General features: G+C 41.2%; 1 protein-coding gene across 2 annotated transcripts in view; it reads left to right on the forward strand.

The window, feature by feature from the left end:
* Positions 1 to 12,721, forward strand: part of efnb2a (ephrin-B2a) — a 39,383-nt gene extending 26,662 nt beyond the window's left edge. For both annotated transcript variants that reach the window (XM_042494007.1, XM_042494008.1), the window contains 3 exons: positions 2,755 to 2,847; positions 5,415 to 5,525; positions 8,392 to 12,721. In XM_042494007.1, the coding sequence (XP_042349941.1) occupies positions 2,755 to 2,847; positions 5,415 to 5,525; positions 8,392 to 8,798 (611 nt within the window). In that variant the 3' untranslated portion in view covers positions 8,799 to 12,721. The remainder of the gene's footprint in view (positions 1 to 2,754; positions 2,848 to 5,414; positions 5,526 to 8,391) is intronic.
* Positions 12,722 to 13,626: the final 905 nt, after the last annotated feature.

A 13,626-nucleotide genomic window follows, 5' to 3' on the forward strand; every position in this document is an offset into this window, starting at 1 on the left:
CGCGCGTACATGCATACAGGCACAGAAGCACAAGCCTTTAAGGAGCTTTGTCTGTAATGTGCTTTTCGGTCTCCGCTGGAAAGCCATAGGTCAGCGAGAGAAGGAGACAGAGGGAGAGATGGAGGGAGGGAGGGAGTCCTTGTTAACATGCTCTTTGTGTCCGCTCCCATCACCGTCTTATTGAAGCAAGGGGATTCGGATCAAAATGATTGGTAGCTGGGAGGGTGGAAGAGGAAGAAAAAAAAGGGGCACCAGGGAGGAGGAGGAGGAGGAGGAGGAGGAGAAGGAGGAGGAGAAGAAGACTATGCAGAGGCTCATTTTTCAGAGCAATCTGGATCTCAGCACCTGCCTTTCAGTTCAGCTGATGGAAAAAAGCTTTGAGATGTCTTGGGGAGCGTGTGTTCAGGGGTTTAGGTGGAGGAGGTGGCTGCTGCAAGGTGGCCGCCCCAACAGAGGAGGAAAACTGAGGAGGATAGGGTGTTGTTCATGGGAGGGTGAAGAGGAGGAGAGGCAGGAGAGGAAGCAGAGGGGAGGGGATGGGGGTCAGTGCGGTGGCGGGGGCGGTCGCAGTGAATGCGGGCCACTGGCGGGAAGCCAAGCCGCTAAGCCCTGGCAGCTCGTTAGCCTCTGTGTTACTGACCTGATATGGCACACACACACACACACCCTCCACCCCCTCCTCCCCTTGCTTGTTCCCTGTCCCACTCATGAGTGGAGTGCAGTTCCTCCCAGCAGCCTCCAGGGGCGGCGCTGACACAAAACAGAGAGGTGGCATGATGAGCATCCATCTGACTGAGCTGTGGTGTGTGTATGTATGTATTTGTGTGTGTGTGTGTGTGTGTGTGTGTGTGTGTGTGTGTGTGTGTGTGTGTGTGCCACATGTGTACAAGCAGTGGCGTTAGACCTGGAAATCAGTGGCTGTTTTATAAATAAATAAATATATATGTTTCTATAGTTTCAAAAATAAGAGTAGGCCTAAGGGACTGCTCTTTATTTATCAGAGGAGGGGAGTGGCTGGGTTTTTATTTTTTTTACCCTCCCTAAAGCTATAGATATTTTTTTGTGAGCTGCCCTGAGTTACTCAGAAAACTGACTGAATAAAAATTAAAAACCCACAATAATTCCAATACAAGTTCTTACAGTTTCTGGCTTTGATAAATAGTCTAATTTGGTGGGCCTGGGGGTTCGGAAGGCAAAGAGAATTTTTTTTTTAAATCACCAACATTTTAAAAAAATCACCAAAACATGTATTAAAGGGAAAAAAATGCCAAAAAAGAAAAAAGAAAATAAGAAAATAAACAAACTATTTTTTAAATCACTAAAAATTATGAAATTAATTCCTAAAATTTTGAAAAGAAAAGAAAAAAATTAAAAAGATCAGCAGTAAAATAAATTTAAAAAAATATTGTATACCCTTCCCCTGGGCCAAAATAAAAACAAACACAAGTCCCTCCCCATTGCTTAAATAATTATTTGACGTGCCTCCCCTTTTTAAACCAGCCCTTCTCCTCTCATAAATACAGAGCAGTCCATAATAATGATAAAAAGACCCAAATCTAATAATCTGTCTTTACCTGTACATGACTACTTATTTTGATTCTGCCACTTAAAAAAACCCAGATTATTTTTCGAACTCTAGATAGTTTAAGTTTTAAAAACAGTTTTCAGGGTAAATAAGGTGCCAGAGTGCAAAAACAAAAAGCATCAAAATACAGCTTGTTCATTCAAAAGAAGGCCTCCGCCCTGGGCCCCCAACAGATGTCTGGGCTAAGCCCCCAATGTTCTCAAATCCTAGAGACGGCCCTGTGTACAAATTTGAGTGATTTCTTTTATCACAAGTGCAGTTTCCATTTTTAAAGGCCCTCACAGCATCTGCTTACAGGGCCCGTTTTGCTTCTCCTGTCACATGTGGGACATGTCGCGCCGCCCCTCCAGATTCGTCTCCAACATCTGCTGCCGTCCCTTAAACACAGTGTTTAGCGCTGCACTTCTGTTTTCTGCTATCTTTAAATGTTTTTTTTTTTTAGCTCCTTTAAGCTCTTTTCATCTAAGGGCCATTGAGGTATTTATCACCTCCCTCTGTTCCCTGAATTTCACTGCCTGGAAAAGTGCCCTATTTTTTTTCTCAAACTATTTCTCATCCCCCTCCTGTTTACATCCCAGAATATTTTTTTTTTCATGTTGTCAGCAGGTCTTTCCTTCTTCTTAAGCCTGCCAGCCAGTTTGGCTTTCAGATCTGAGCATTTGCAGCCTTTTAAAATCCAAAAAGTGTGTTCTTTAATAACGGGCTACCTCTCTCTGGAGTGTCGTTAGTGTTAATGCACGATAAGCCACCGAATTTCCCGCGGCTTGCCAAGATGGCCGCTGTTGTGGCAGTTGTGGCTGTTTCCTGCTCCCTCCCTCTCCTCGCCTCCCTTTACTGCCTCCTTCATGAGGCCCATCAGCACAGTTAGAGATATTACAGTCACAATTACTCAAGCTAATTGACTTTGGGGACGTGAAATATTCCTCTGGAGCGCAGCGTGCGAGGTGATGAACAGGTGAATTGTGATTTTATTAAAGGGGATATGAGTCATATCCCTCCTCAGTGGAAGCCTTTCACTGCCTCTGTTGTCTTTGGGAACTGGCTGTTTTTCCGAGATAGGCTTAAGGCATATACGCAACACAATTTCAGATGCTGCTGTAGCAGATGCTGGCAGTGACAGCTCATTCTAACCTTGTCCCCGTCTCTCTCTTTCTCTCTCTCTGCTGCAGCTACATCTAACGGCACCATGGAGGGCATCGACAACCAGGAGGGGGGAGTGTGCAAGACCAAGTCCATGAAGATAATCATGAAAGTGGGACAAAGTGAGTATTGTATTATTGAATTATGGCTGTGAGCGCCTGCAGGCATGAGCAGGAGGACACAATACAGCGCTGCTATGTTGTACCAAACAGTAAGACAGTCTAAAAATGCCCTAATAAGGTCAGAGGAGGCTATGCAGCATACAGCTTCATCGTCTCCATGACACCCGGGGCTGCGAGGGGGCAGGAGATGTAATCTAGCAGAAGCCTAACACGCTGAAACACACACACACACACACACACACACACTATCGCATATGCTTGCATGCACACGTGCACTGGAAGCATCTGCGGTTGTACTCTCTTTAACTGGAGGGCTTTGTACACATGCAAATGTAGCTCAGAGGTACACTAACACATGCAGTGATACCTACACACACACTGTCCACTGAGTGGGCACACTGGCTGTGGTCGAATAGTCATGACCCGGAAGTATCTGAGCAGCTGCTGTGATAAGAGCTTCCTAATATTAAGGAAAGAAGCTTCAGTGCTTCCTTTATAATCTCCTTTAGCAGAGGATACACTAGACCCTTACTAAAGGAAAGGTGGTAATTCCATCCCACAATTCCTTGCAACATCTAAAGTGATGCACCACATCAGTGGTTCTTTAGGGGAATTTTGGTCACACCACACATCCACAGCCTGTATGAGCCTAAACTACTTCAAAACACAACAGGTTAATATGTAAGGAGTTTACTGAGCTGTGTGCTGGCTCTTGTGTTGTCACATACACAGGCTTATAATCATGTCTTTGCCCTGAAAGTATATATATTTTTTTATTGTTAAAAACCTCTGTGTTATTGCTTCTTATAGACCCATTTTGTTATTATCACATTCTATGTTTTAATGTATATTTAATCCTTAGAGACTGTTTGTTGCATTTTATGTGCTTTTCATGTCACTTTGGGCTTTTGGAATTTGTAATTTTGTCTATTTTCCAACTGAGTACATCATTTTTTCTATATTTGGCATATGGAGAAAATACTTGCTATTTCCATTAGATGAACTGTCACAATCAATCACTGACATATCCCGGACTGTGATCAACATTCAAAAAAACAAAATCTACTTTACACGAGTTTATTGATAAGTACTAATTTTGTGTGTTTTTTTAGTTTAAAACAGCATGACATCATGACAAAAACCTGGCATTTAAAGTGTTAAAAATCTGAAAATAAATGAATATTTGACATTTATGATAAGGACTGATGTTGGTAAAAAAAAAGGAAACAAAACAAAACAAAACAAAAAAAAACACTTGATAAAAGTAGAAAATCATATTAATGTTTAATATTTTTTATGGCCTGATTTTGAAAAGCACATTTTGGGTGCAGAGCGATACAAGTGTTTGTGATATTAAACTGGGCCTTTAGGGTTTTAAGAAGGCAGCAAATCATCAGGTTTTTAAAAGAAAACAGATAAATAAAAAAAACAATAAAGAAAGAAACTATTTGGTACTAAGAAACAATACAGAAAGGATTTTGGTGGTTTTTCATCTGAACACTGTAGTTTCAGCATAACAGACCCACATCAACAACATCTGCTGTCGCATCATTACAGAGCAGAGGAGACGTGCCATCAGATTCTCTAAACACCACGGTCATCTTTTCCCAAGTCCTTATGAATTTTCCTTCACATCTTTCCTTGACCTCATGATGTTTTCCAGTGAGGAAAAGTAGTTTGGAAAGGAGTTTGTTTGGACTTTCCAACCCAAAGCCACTGGATCTAAAAAACACACTGCACAGTCAGCCCTGAGCAGTCACACACAGATCAGCCCCTATTCTTAATTATAGCAATAATTATTCATAAATCAGCTGCCCGGCTGCCACCCAGAGTGGTAATTTCCAGGGTTTGTCCCTCTCTTCAACACCAGCTCCAGTGGTATTGAGCATCACTGAAGGTCAGTAAACTAATCGAAGCTGCTGCACTCGCAGGAAGAAAAGAACAGGTGCTGAAGAGGCATGGAAATTGGCCCTAGTGCTAAAAAATCAGCTCCAGTGTTTAGAATTGCTTACAAATCAGCAGCTTTATTAAATGAAATGTTCTGTTAAGTGTGGTTTTGGTGCAGCTGAGCTCGACGGTGCTTCGAGTTAAACCTTAGAGTGATTGGAACAGCAGATGCACGGTGAATGGCTGCACCATTTAGCACGAGCGTGGAGTCGGCTCAACGTTAGGACATGTATACAGACAAACATTTTAAAATCATTTAGAGCCAAATGGACTCATTGCACAACCAAAAACAATCATTAGTTGCTCTTTATGGCTGATTGCAGTGATATCTGGGTCATGAAGAGCGTCATGCACAAAAACAGCCTGCTTTTATCTGGATTCAAAGAAGTCAAAGAAAATGTGGCTGCCAGGAGCTCTGTTTTTGTAAACATGTTTTTTTTGTACAAAATACTTTTTTGTGTTTTGGTATTGACATCAACAAACTGCAAGAAAAGTGGTTAACATCTCTCATTCACAGACGGACTTGAGTGTTTATAGGGCTGAACCTGCGTATTGTGGTTTAGACAAAAATTCTGAAGCAACAAAGACATACACTAAAAATTTCTGCATTTGTTTTTCAGATCCCTCTGACCCTATTTCACCCAAAGACAACCCCACCAGAGTACCCTACTCTCCCAAGCACTCAGACGGAAAGGACACCTACAACCCCAATGATGTGCTGGAGAAACCAGGTGAGATCAACTAACTGCAACTTAAAGCAGCTTAAATCCCGAGAAATCAGTGATTGAGTGGAGGATTTATCGAAACAATTTGGCATTTGGGCAGGCGTTTGTTGTGCCAGCTCAGAGCAGATCGCGCAAAGTAAGTGCGCTTGTGTGTGTTTGCGGCAGTCACCGAGGTGTGCGTGTGAAAGTGAAGGAAAGAAAGGTCAGCGATTCATCAGCCAGTAATTGAATGTTGCCCATAAAACTGATAGGCATCTCCGGCCTCTCAAGGACTTATAAGGTATCTCCACGCTGGCCCCGTTCCAGCCTCAACCCCGTCATTTTCAAGAAAGTGATCCGATCGCCGTCTGCCATCTTTTTAACGACCTGCTCTTAGCACAGACACACACTTGTTTCTGTTGTGCGGCTACGTGCGGTGCCCTCTTATCTCTGCTATTAAATTGCAGTTAAAAATCTCCCAAGAAAATCAGACCAGCAATTTCCGCAGAGAGCTGTGTTCAGAGAAAAGAAACAGGAAGAGGCTGAGAACAAAAACAAGCTGACCTATATTAACAGTCCCTTCATCAAGGGCGTGGCTTCACATGACTCTTTGTGTGTTCTCTCGTCAAGCATGCAGCATTCCACCTGTTAACCCTTTGAAATCTGAGCAATTTCTTTCAAAAATATGGAAGAAGGCAAATAGCAACAAAAGAAATGACCTGGAAAAGTGATTACAAATTGTAATAATTTTGTAACATGATTTTAAATGTATTATTTTCCTAGCTTTTTTTCCCTAGCTTTAAAAAAATAATAATTCAGAAGGCAGAAATGAAAGATGAGAGAATGTAAGTCACCTGAAAACTAGCAACAAAAATAAATAAATAAAAGTTAAAACCTAAAAAAAAGTGCTTAAAATTTTGGTCATGTTGTACCATAAATTTAAATATGTAATTATGATCACGGGAAATATAATTTTCCCTTGCAACTTATTTAAATGATTTTCTAAACCTATGAATTTCAATTTGTGAAACATTATCAAGTTGCTCATGGATTTTTTCACATTTCTGAAAGAAATCAATTTGCTCAGGGTTCAAATGTTTCTGAAAGGTTTCTGAAAGCAGCACAAAGAAAATGATGTCACTCTCAGAGGGTTAAATCCACATCGACACCATTCTCTGCAGACATTAGCATCTTGCTCTCTCCATCTCCTCTTCCCCTCTCCTGCTTTTTCATGTCCCATCCTTCCATCCCGCCAGCCATCAGGAGCATATGGGCTTCAGAGTGCTATGGGCAGAGCGTCTGAGGCAGCATAATCCTCTTGTAAAACAACGGAAGGGTCCTTGCTTTGGGCTGCCTGCCATCCTGTATCCACTCCCTTTACCGTAGCAGAAGCACTTTTAGGCCCTCAGGAGAGCAGCGGCGGCAGGCAGGGACGCACAGTAATCCCGCCTGCTCGGGGAACTCGCTCCTGTCCCGGGGAGACAGCTCGTGCCCGCCCTCGAGGTGCTGGATGAGAACCAGAATGTCCATCGCTGGGAGTCAGAGCACAGCTTGGCTTTCATAATTGATGTCTCACAATGACATCAAATATTTCTTTCTTATTTTCTTCCCTCTGGGGCTGTTAGTTAGAAAATGAAGTTACTTTTTATATCTCTCAAAATGCAATCTTTCTGAGTGCCATTTGCGTGTATCTACCCGGGCCATTGTATATCTCCTATCAGGCTGCGCTCGCCCTACTTTCAAGGTTGCAGTCTTCACCGGCTGAATTTGAATAGCCACCGATCGAATGTGACCTTTACACAAAAGCCCTCTATGGGCAGGCTTCACTCTCAGCCCACTGTGCTGCTGGCCTGCTCCCTACACCTTTACTGTGACACCATGAAAAGATTGACACGAATGAAAGGGAAAGGCAGGAAAAGACTGTGAAAAACACTGTTTCTGTTCCCCTTTCTTTCCTCTCCTGCGTCAGAGAACTTCAAACGTGTTTTTTAGCCTGTCGAACAACATCTGAGACCCCCTTCCTCTACACTTTCCTGGTGCCAGAATCACATTTTTGTAACTGTCCAAATCTGACAATCCCTAAATTACACCCTCTTCACACACCTCTTCACAGAGGTTCTCTCAAGCTCTTTTTATTCTTGACACAATTTCTTATTTTCTGTGAGTTAAGTACAAAAGCTACACCATGAATACCTTTGTTGAAAGAGCAGGGTTTCCCACATGTTCAATTATTTGTGGCGGCCTGCCATGATTAAAACATCTGCTGCCACAAATAGAGTTTCTATTTTTGAAGCTGGACTGTTCGTTAGGAGATCTGTTGGAATATATACTGTATATCTTTCAATATTGCATTGCTGCATGTTCTCGGAGAACAAATAAATTGTCCACCCTGTGAGTTACAGACTGTTGCTGAGGAAAAAATGGACTCCGAATTTAGAGAGGAGACACAGGTTGATACAAAGGGACGCACATGCATTTAAGAGAAAAAAAGAAAAGTAATACTGTCCTACCTATACCTCAACCATAAAATTACATTGATTTATTGATTAATGGGGTACCAGAGTTACAAACAGCAAAACTATATCAAAAAGTGTCACACAAATCCTGATTTATCCAGTTGCAGTTCTTCCCAAACACGTGTATTTTCACAAAAACCTTATGACTTAAAACTGAACTGAAAGTGCTCTCTTCAAAGCCAGACTCCTATACTAAAGTTATTTTAGTCATTTTCTGTGTAGGCATGAAAAAAAAAGTTTCCTTAATGAATTCAAGGAAACACAGTATGATTAAGTGATTTACAAATGGTCATTTTGTGGTTCTTTAGGTGCATAATTGAGGTTGAAAAAGATGGTAATGTGGTCATTTACTCACAGTGCTGATGTCTGTGTCGCAGGTGTAGCACCCAGAGAAAGCATCGACAATGACAACGGCGGGAAGTCATCCAGCGTCATCGGCTCCGAGGTGGCAATCTTTGTCGGCATCGCTTCAGGCAGCGTCATTTTCATCATCATCATCATCATGCTGGTCTTGCTGTTACTCAAGTACCGGCGGCGGCACCGCAAGCACTCGCCGCAGCATGCTGCCACACTGTCTCTTAGCACCCTGGCCACGCCCAAACGGAGCGGAGGCGGTGGGAACAATAACGGCTCGGAGCCCAGCGACATCATCATCCCGCTCAGGACTGCTGACAGCGTCTTCTGCCCGCACTACGAGAAGGTCAGCGGCGACTACGGCCACCCGGTCTACATAGTTCAGGAGATGCCACCTCAGAGCCCGGCCAACATCTATTACAAGGTCTGAGGGGGACTCTTACGCGTAAAGAGACGAACTGGAACAATCCCGGGCAGAGCGGGTTTTTAGTTTGGCGCGCCAGCACACCCGCGGTCACTCTCGCTCTTTCTCTCTCTCTCTCTGTCAACTCCTCCTCCTCATCTCTGATGTTTTGTCACTATTTTTTTCTTTATCAAAGTTTTGCTGATACCTTGTTGCTCTGGTATGGTCCCAGTCGGTGCGGACGGGATGGGTGGAGGGCCGGAGAGGAGGCTGCCACTGCTGCTGCTCCCGGGGGCTTCTGGGAAAGAGAGAGGACGATCTCTTGTTTCGCTGGTGTTGCTCCCTGTTTTGTTTTGTGCACCACAGCCAGCATTTTGGGGGAGAGTGTTGTGGGATCAGAAAGTTAGACAGATGCACAGTTTTTTTTCTTTTTTGGATGGGATGGACAGACGTGAAGGTTTACTGGCATGAAATTTCGGCCTCACCTTTAGAGAGACTACTGCTTGGGAAAACAGAGGGAAAGAGACACAAAGCGAGTGAGGAGGAGACCTAAAGGAGCATACGGGCTGACCATGAACTCACAAAATGGCGGCCCTTCCTTGATGCTCACTAGCCAGAGAGACTCTGTGGATTAACCAGTCGGACGAGGGAAAAGGAGAGCGATCCTCGCAGTGATCCTCTCCGGGACTTTCCTGACTGACTCACGGAGATCACCCATTCACCCTGCCACCCACATGCTCACCATCACATACACACACCTTCACCCACACACACAGACACACCGTCTCACCAGTCAATGTGAACTGTTTGGGCTGTGTGGATTACACCATTTCTCCTCATTCCCACATTCAGCAAATCTTTCACATGTTACTTGAAGGTTCTAAGGAAGAAAAAAAAATCCCTTCTTTTGTACTGTCAGCAATGACAATGTTAAATCTGAAAAGTTGACTTTGTTTCACAAAATCAAGGAAACTGATTGCCCTAAAAAAATTAGGTAATAATGACTATTAGTCTACATTTATTTTTACACCATATCTAACAGTTATGTTTACTTAAAATGTAGTTATAATTACTTAGTTTTGCAAAGTTGTTGCAACTTCGAAAAGGACAAAAACTTTTTCTTTGCCGTTCTCTTCTAACTGTGGCCTCATTTGCAACAACTTAACAAAATTAAGTAAATACAGATACATTTTAAGTAAAAATAACAATAGGCTTAAGTAAATAAAACATAAATTGAGATTTATAGTTATATTTACTTTACTTTTTCAAGTCAATCAGTTTCCAAGATTATAATGAGTAAGTTCAACTTGCCAGATTTTACACTGATGTGGTTTTCATATCCTGGCGTCAGTCAGTTCCTTTAGTGACATGTCGTTCAAACACAAGTGACCCAAACAGTGGCTCGGAGTGGCGACAGCGTGAAAAGAAGGAGTGAGGGTTTTTATTTTATTTCAATTTTGCGCCCTCTCGCATGTCAGGTCTGCCCAGTTGACTCCTGGGAAGAGTGGAGGACTTTCATATACATAGAGCAGCACTTTTAACCCCTTCTTGGTACCTCCACTCTTCGCAGAGAGAGACACAGTGAAAGCTCGAGATGGGAGAGCAGCTGCATCCCGTCAGATTTCGTAGTGAGGGCTCGACTCAACTTCTCTAGAACCTGGGCTACTCACACGGGAATGTGTCTGAGGCAATAAGAAATCCAATTCGCCTTATAGCCGTTTGTTTTTTTTTCCACATCAGGAGAAGAAGAAGAGGCCCGAGATGTAGTTGAGGTTAGCATAGCTGGCTGAAACAGCTCTAGGTACTGTAATGTTTACCCCTGGGGGTCCAATGGTGATTAAGGGTGCCCTAAGGGCCCAAAATCAGCATGACCGGTGCTCTCCTTTTCTTGTTTTTTAAAAAAAAGCACAGGGACATCTTACATTGTCACTGTCTCTCCATTAGCATTTCCATATTGTTAGTTTTTGATTTACTTCTTTTTTTCTTTTTTTACAAAATAGATGTACATTTAAAAAAAGGAAATTACGACAATTAAAAAAAAAAAGTAATGAAATAAAAAGCAGAATTTATTTATGATAGACACATAGAGCACAGGTGTTGTCAGGCGGTATGGAGAAGAAGTAATGTTAATATATTATGGTATAAGTGCACATTATGCAATCTAGGTTTTTGATTATTTGATATCTCTCGACCCACTGAGTCCTGTATTTTCATGAGCTCTAGTCCACAGAGCTCGGTCCTAGAGAAAGAGGACCAGGGGAGGGCAGCCTGGGCCCTGGGCCCCCGAGGAGAGCAGAGGTATCTGACCCTAAATAGCTCGCATTGGTGTACACAAGGGCAGAGTAGCTGTGTCTCCCACATTCACTCAGTGTAGCATCTCCCAAAGGATTCTCATCAGTGCCCCCGATTCTCCTCCACCCTCCATGTTCTTTGTGCATGTGTGTATGTGTGTGTGTGTGCGCACGTCTGTCTAAATTTCAGTGACATCTCATTCATGAATATCTTCGGCTTAATCTCACGACTTAAGCTGTTTTCCCGGAGCATGTTATCAGCCAATCATCGTCATAAAGAGCATCAAATTTCACCGAAAAGCCAAGCCTTGTATGATCTGAGGTTTGTGCCTCTAAGAGGCTACAAAATCTGCAAATATGCAATTCTTATTTATTTTTTTAATCAATTCTGAGAAAAAAAAAACACCTATGGAAAAAGTGTTCTTAACCACTGAAAGATGTAACAACAAACAAATGACACAAAACTAGCAAAGTACGTCACACAAGCCTGCTGTTAGTTTTTTTATTTTCCTGCATTCTTTGTAGTATTATTTGAACCTTTTTTTTTCCCTGTTTTAACGACGTGCCGTAGTACAAGAGGTAAACTGTGAAAAATGAAACCATTAAAAAGCATATATATATCACACCTGGACAGGTATTTAGGAGAAAAAAAAGACACACATCAAACAAAGAACTGGCTGTTTAGTTGCTGTCTGTCTGCGGCAGAATATGACAATCTTATTAGTTTCTTTGAATCTGACGTCCTTTTCTTAGCTGCCGCTCAACTAACGCTCTCCCAACATTGACCAGGGGGTTCGTTCAGACCTGGTGTGAAGTGTCGTAGCGATGCTGTGAGAGTCTTAGTACAAAGGCTAGGAGAAGCACCTCAGGCTACTGTAAAATGCCTTGCTCGTATGGTCAGCCCTTGGTCACTTGACTCAGTAATTTTGCACCGTACTTCTGTAGGTAAGAAACTGTAAATACATTAATGTTTGTATTGTATATGGATCCTGGGTTGTTACAATAGCCTTATTCACCTTTTTAGGAAAGTAAATGGAAAAAAAAAGTACAGAAAAAATGGAATACACTTCAGTAAAAACAGAGCATACTACTTTTTTGGGAAATAGCTTATGTAAATATTGACCAGAACCCAATAAAAACATTTTTTATAAACTCTTAAAGTAAGATGTTTTGTATAAAATTTGAATTTTTTGCTATGTATTTTAGCTAGCGCTCGATGGAAAGCCCGTGTCCTCCCCACTCCCTCCCCTTTTGCACTGTTTCCATGGTAATTTGGTTTTTAAAAAAAAAGAGAGAAAAGTTGCCAAACCGACTGCTGCATATTTGTGCCATAAGTGTGTACCATAAATATTTATTGAATTAGTTTCTTTTTTTTCTTTTGGTCTGTTTATGATTTAACTTCAGTCCAGTTTGTAAGTAACACAGTATTATATTTGCATTGTTTGTTCGTCTCCCCCTGGTTTTCTTTAGTCATGTCATGGTTAGCGGCTGGCTGTAGCCCTGTTCTCCCCCTCCCTGCAGTATGAGATGGCCAGGCTGTGAAAAATGGTTTTAACATTCGAAAATTTAAAACAAGTTCAAAGTGAGGATAAATGACACACATTCCACCAGTCTGTTACAAACTGAAAATGTTTTTCAATAAAATGTTTTTCCTATGGACACGCTGTCTGTTTGTGCTGCTTTGTTCTATTCTATCGCTGCATGAATAAATAATGCCACAGTTTTATTGTTACACGCAGCTTGACAGTGAAACAGTTGATATGACAGTTTCATTTACTTATTTTAGGTATTATTTATCTCAGTGTGGAATCACAGCTGAGGACAGACTTCATACAATCCACCACTTCAGTCCTATATGTTAAAAAAGTCATACCATAGTATGTTGTTCACATATGACTAAAAAGTCAAAGAATAGCATAGTGTTCAAAAAATGACATTAAAGTCATTTTATGTGTGTAGTATATTGAAAATAATTATTTTTGTATGTGTGTGTCATCATCCAACAACACAACAACCAACCTGAAAATGAATGAATGTGTGATACCTGTGATTAGGAATGATAATTTTTAAAAGATTAACTTGAGGAAATTAGAAAATGATATAACTATATATATCTTTTTATAAATGTAATAGTATAGTATGATGTCCAAAATATGACATAGTCATAGTACAGTATGATATGTCTTTAAATATATGTTAAAAAAGTCATACCATAGTATGTTGTTCACATATGACTAAAAAGTCAAAGAATAGCATAGTGTTCAAAAAATGACATTAAAGTCATTTTATGTTGTCAGATGAATCAAAAACACATTATAGTACAGTATGTCATCCAAAAACTGACAAAAAAAAGTAATGGTATAGTAAGTCATCCAAAATATGACAAAAAAGTCAATGCATGTCATCCAAAATATACCCAAAAATGTCCAAAATAATTAAAATGACATAGTATAGTATGTCGTCCAAAAATAATCAAAAATTACATAGTATAGTATGCCATCAAAAAATCTGCAAAAATGTCATACTATAGTATGTCGTCTAAAAATATTAAAAAATAACATAGT

The sequence above is a fragment of the Plectropomus leopardus genome, chromosome 10 (assembly GCF_008729295.1).
Source record: "Plectropomus leopardus isolate mb chromosome 10, YSFRI_Pleo_2.0, whole genome shotgun sequence".
Lineage (NCBI taxonomy): Eukaryota > Metazoa > Chordata > Actinopteri > Perciformes > Serranidae > Plectropomus > Plectropomus leopardus.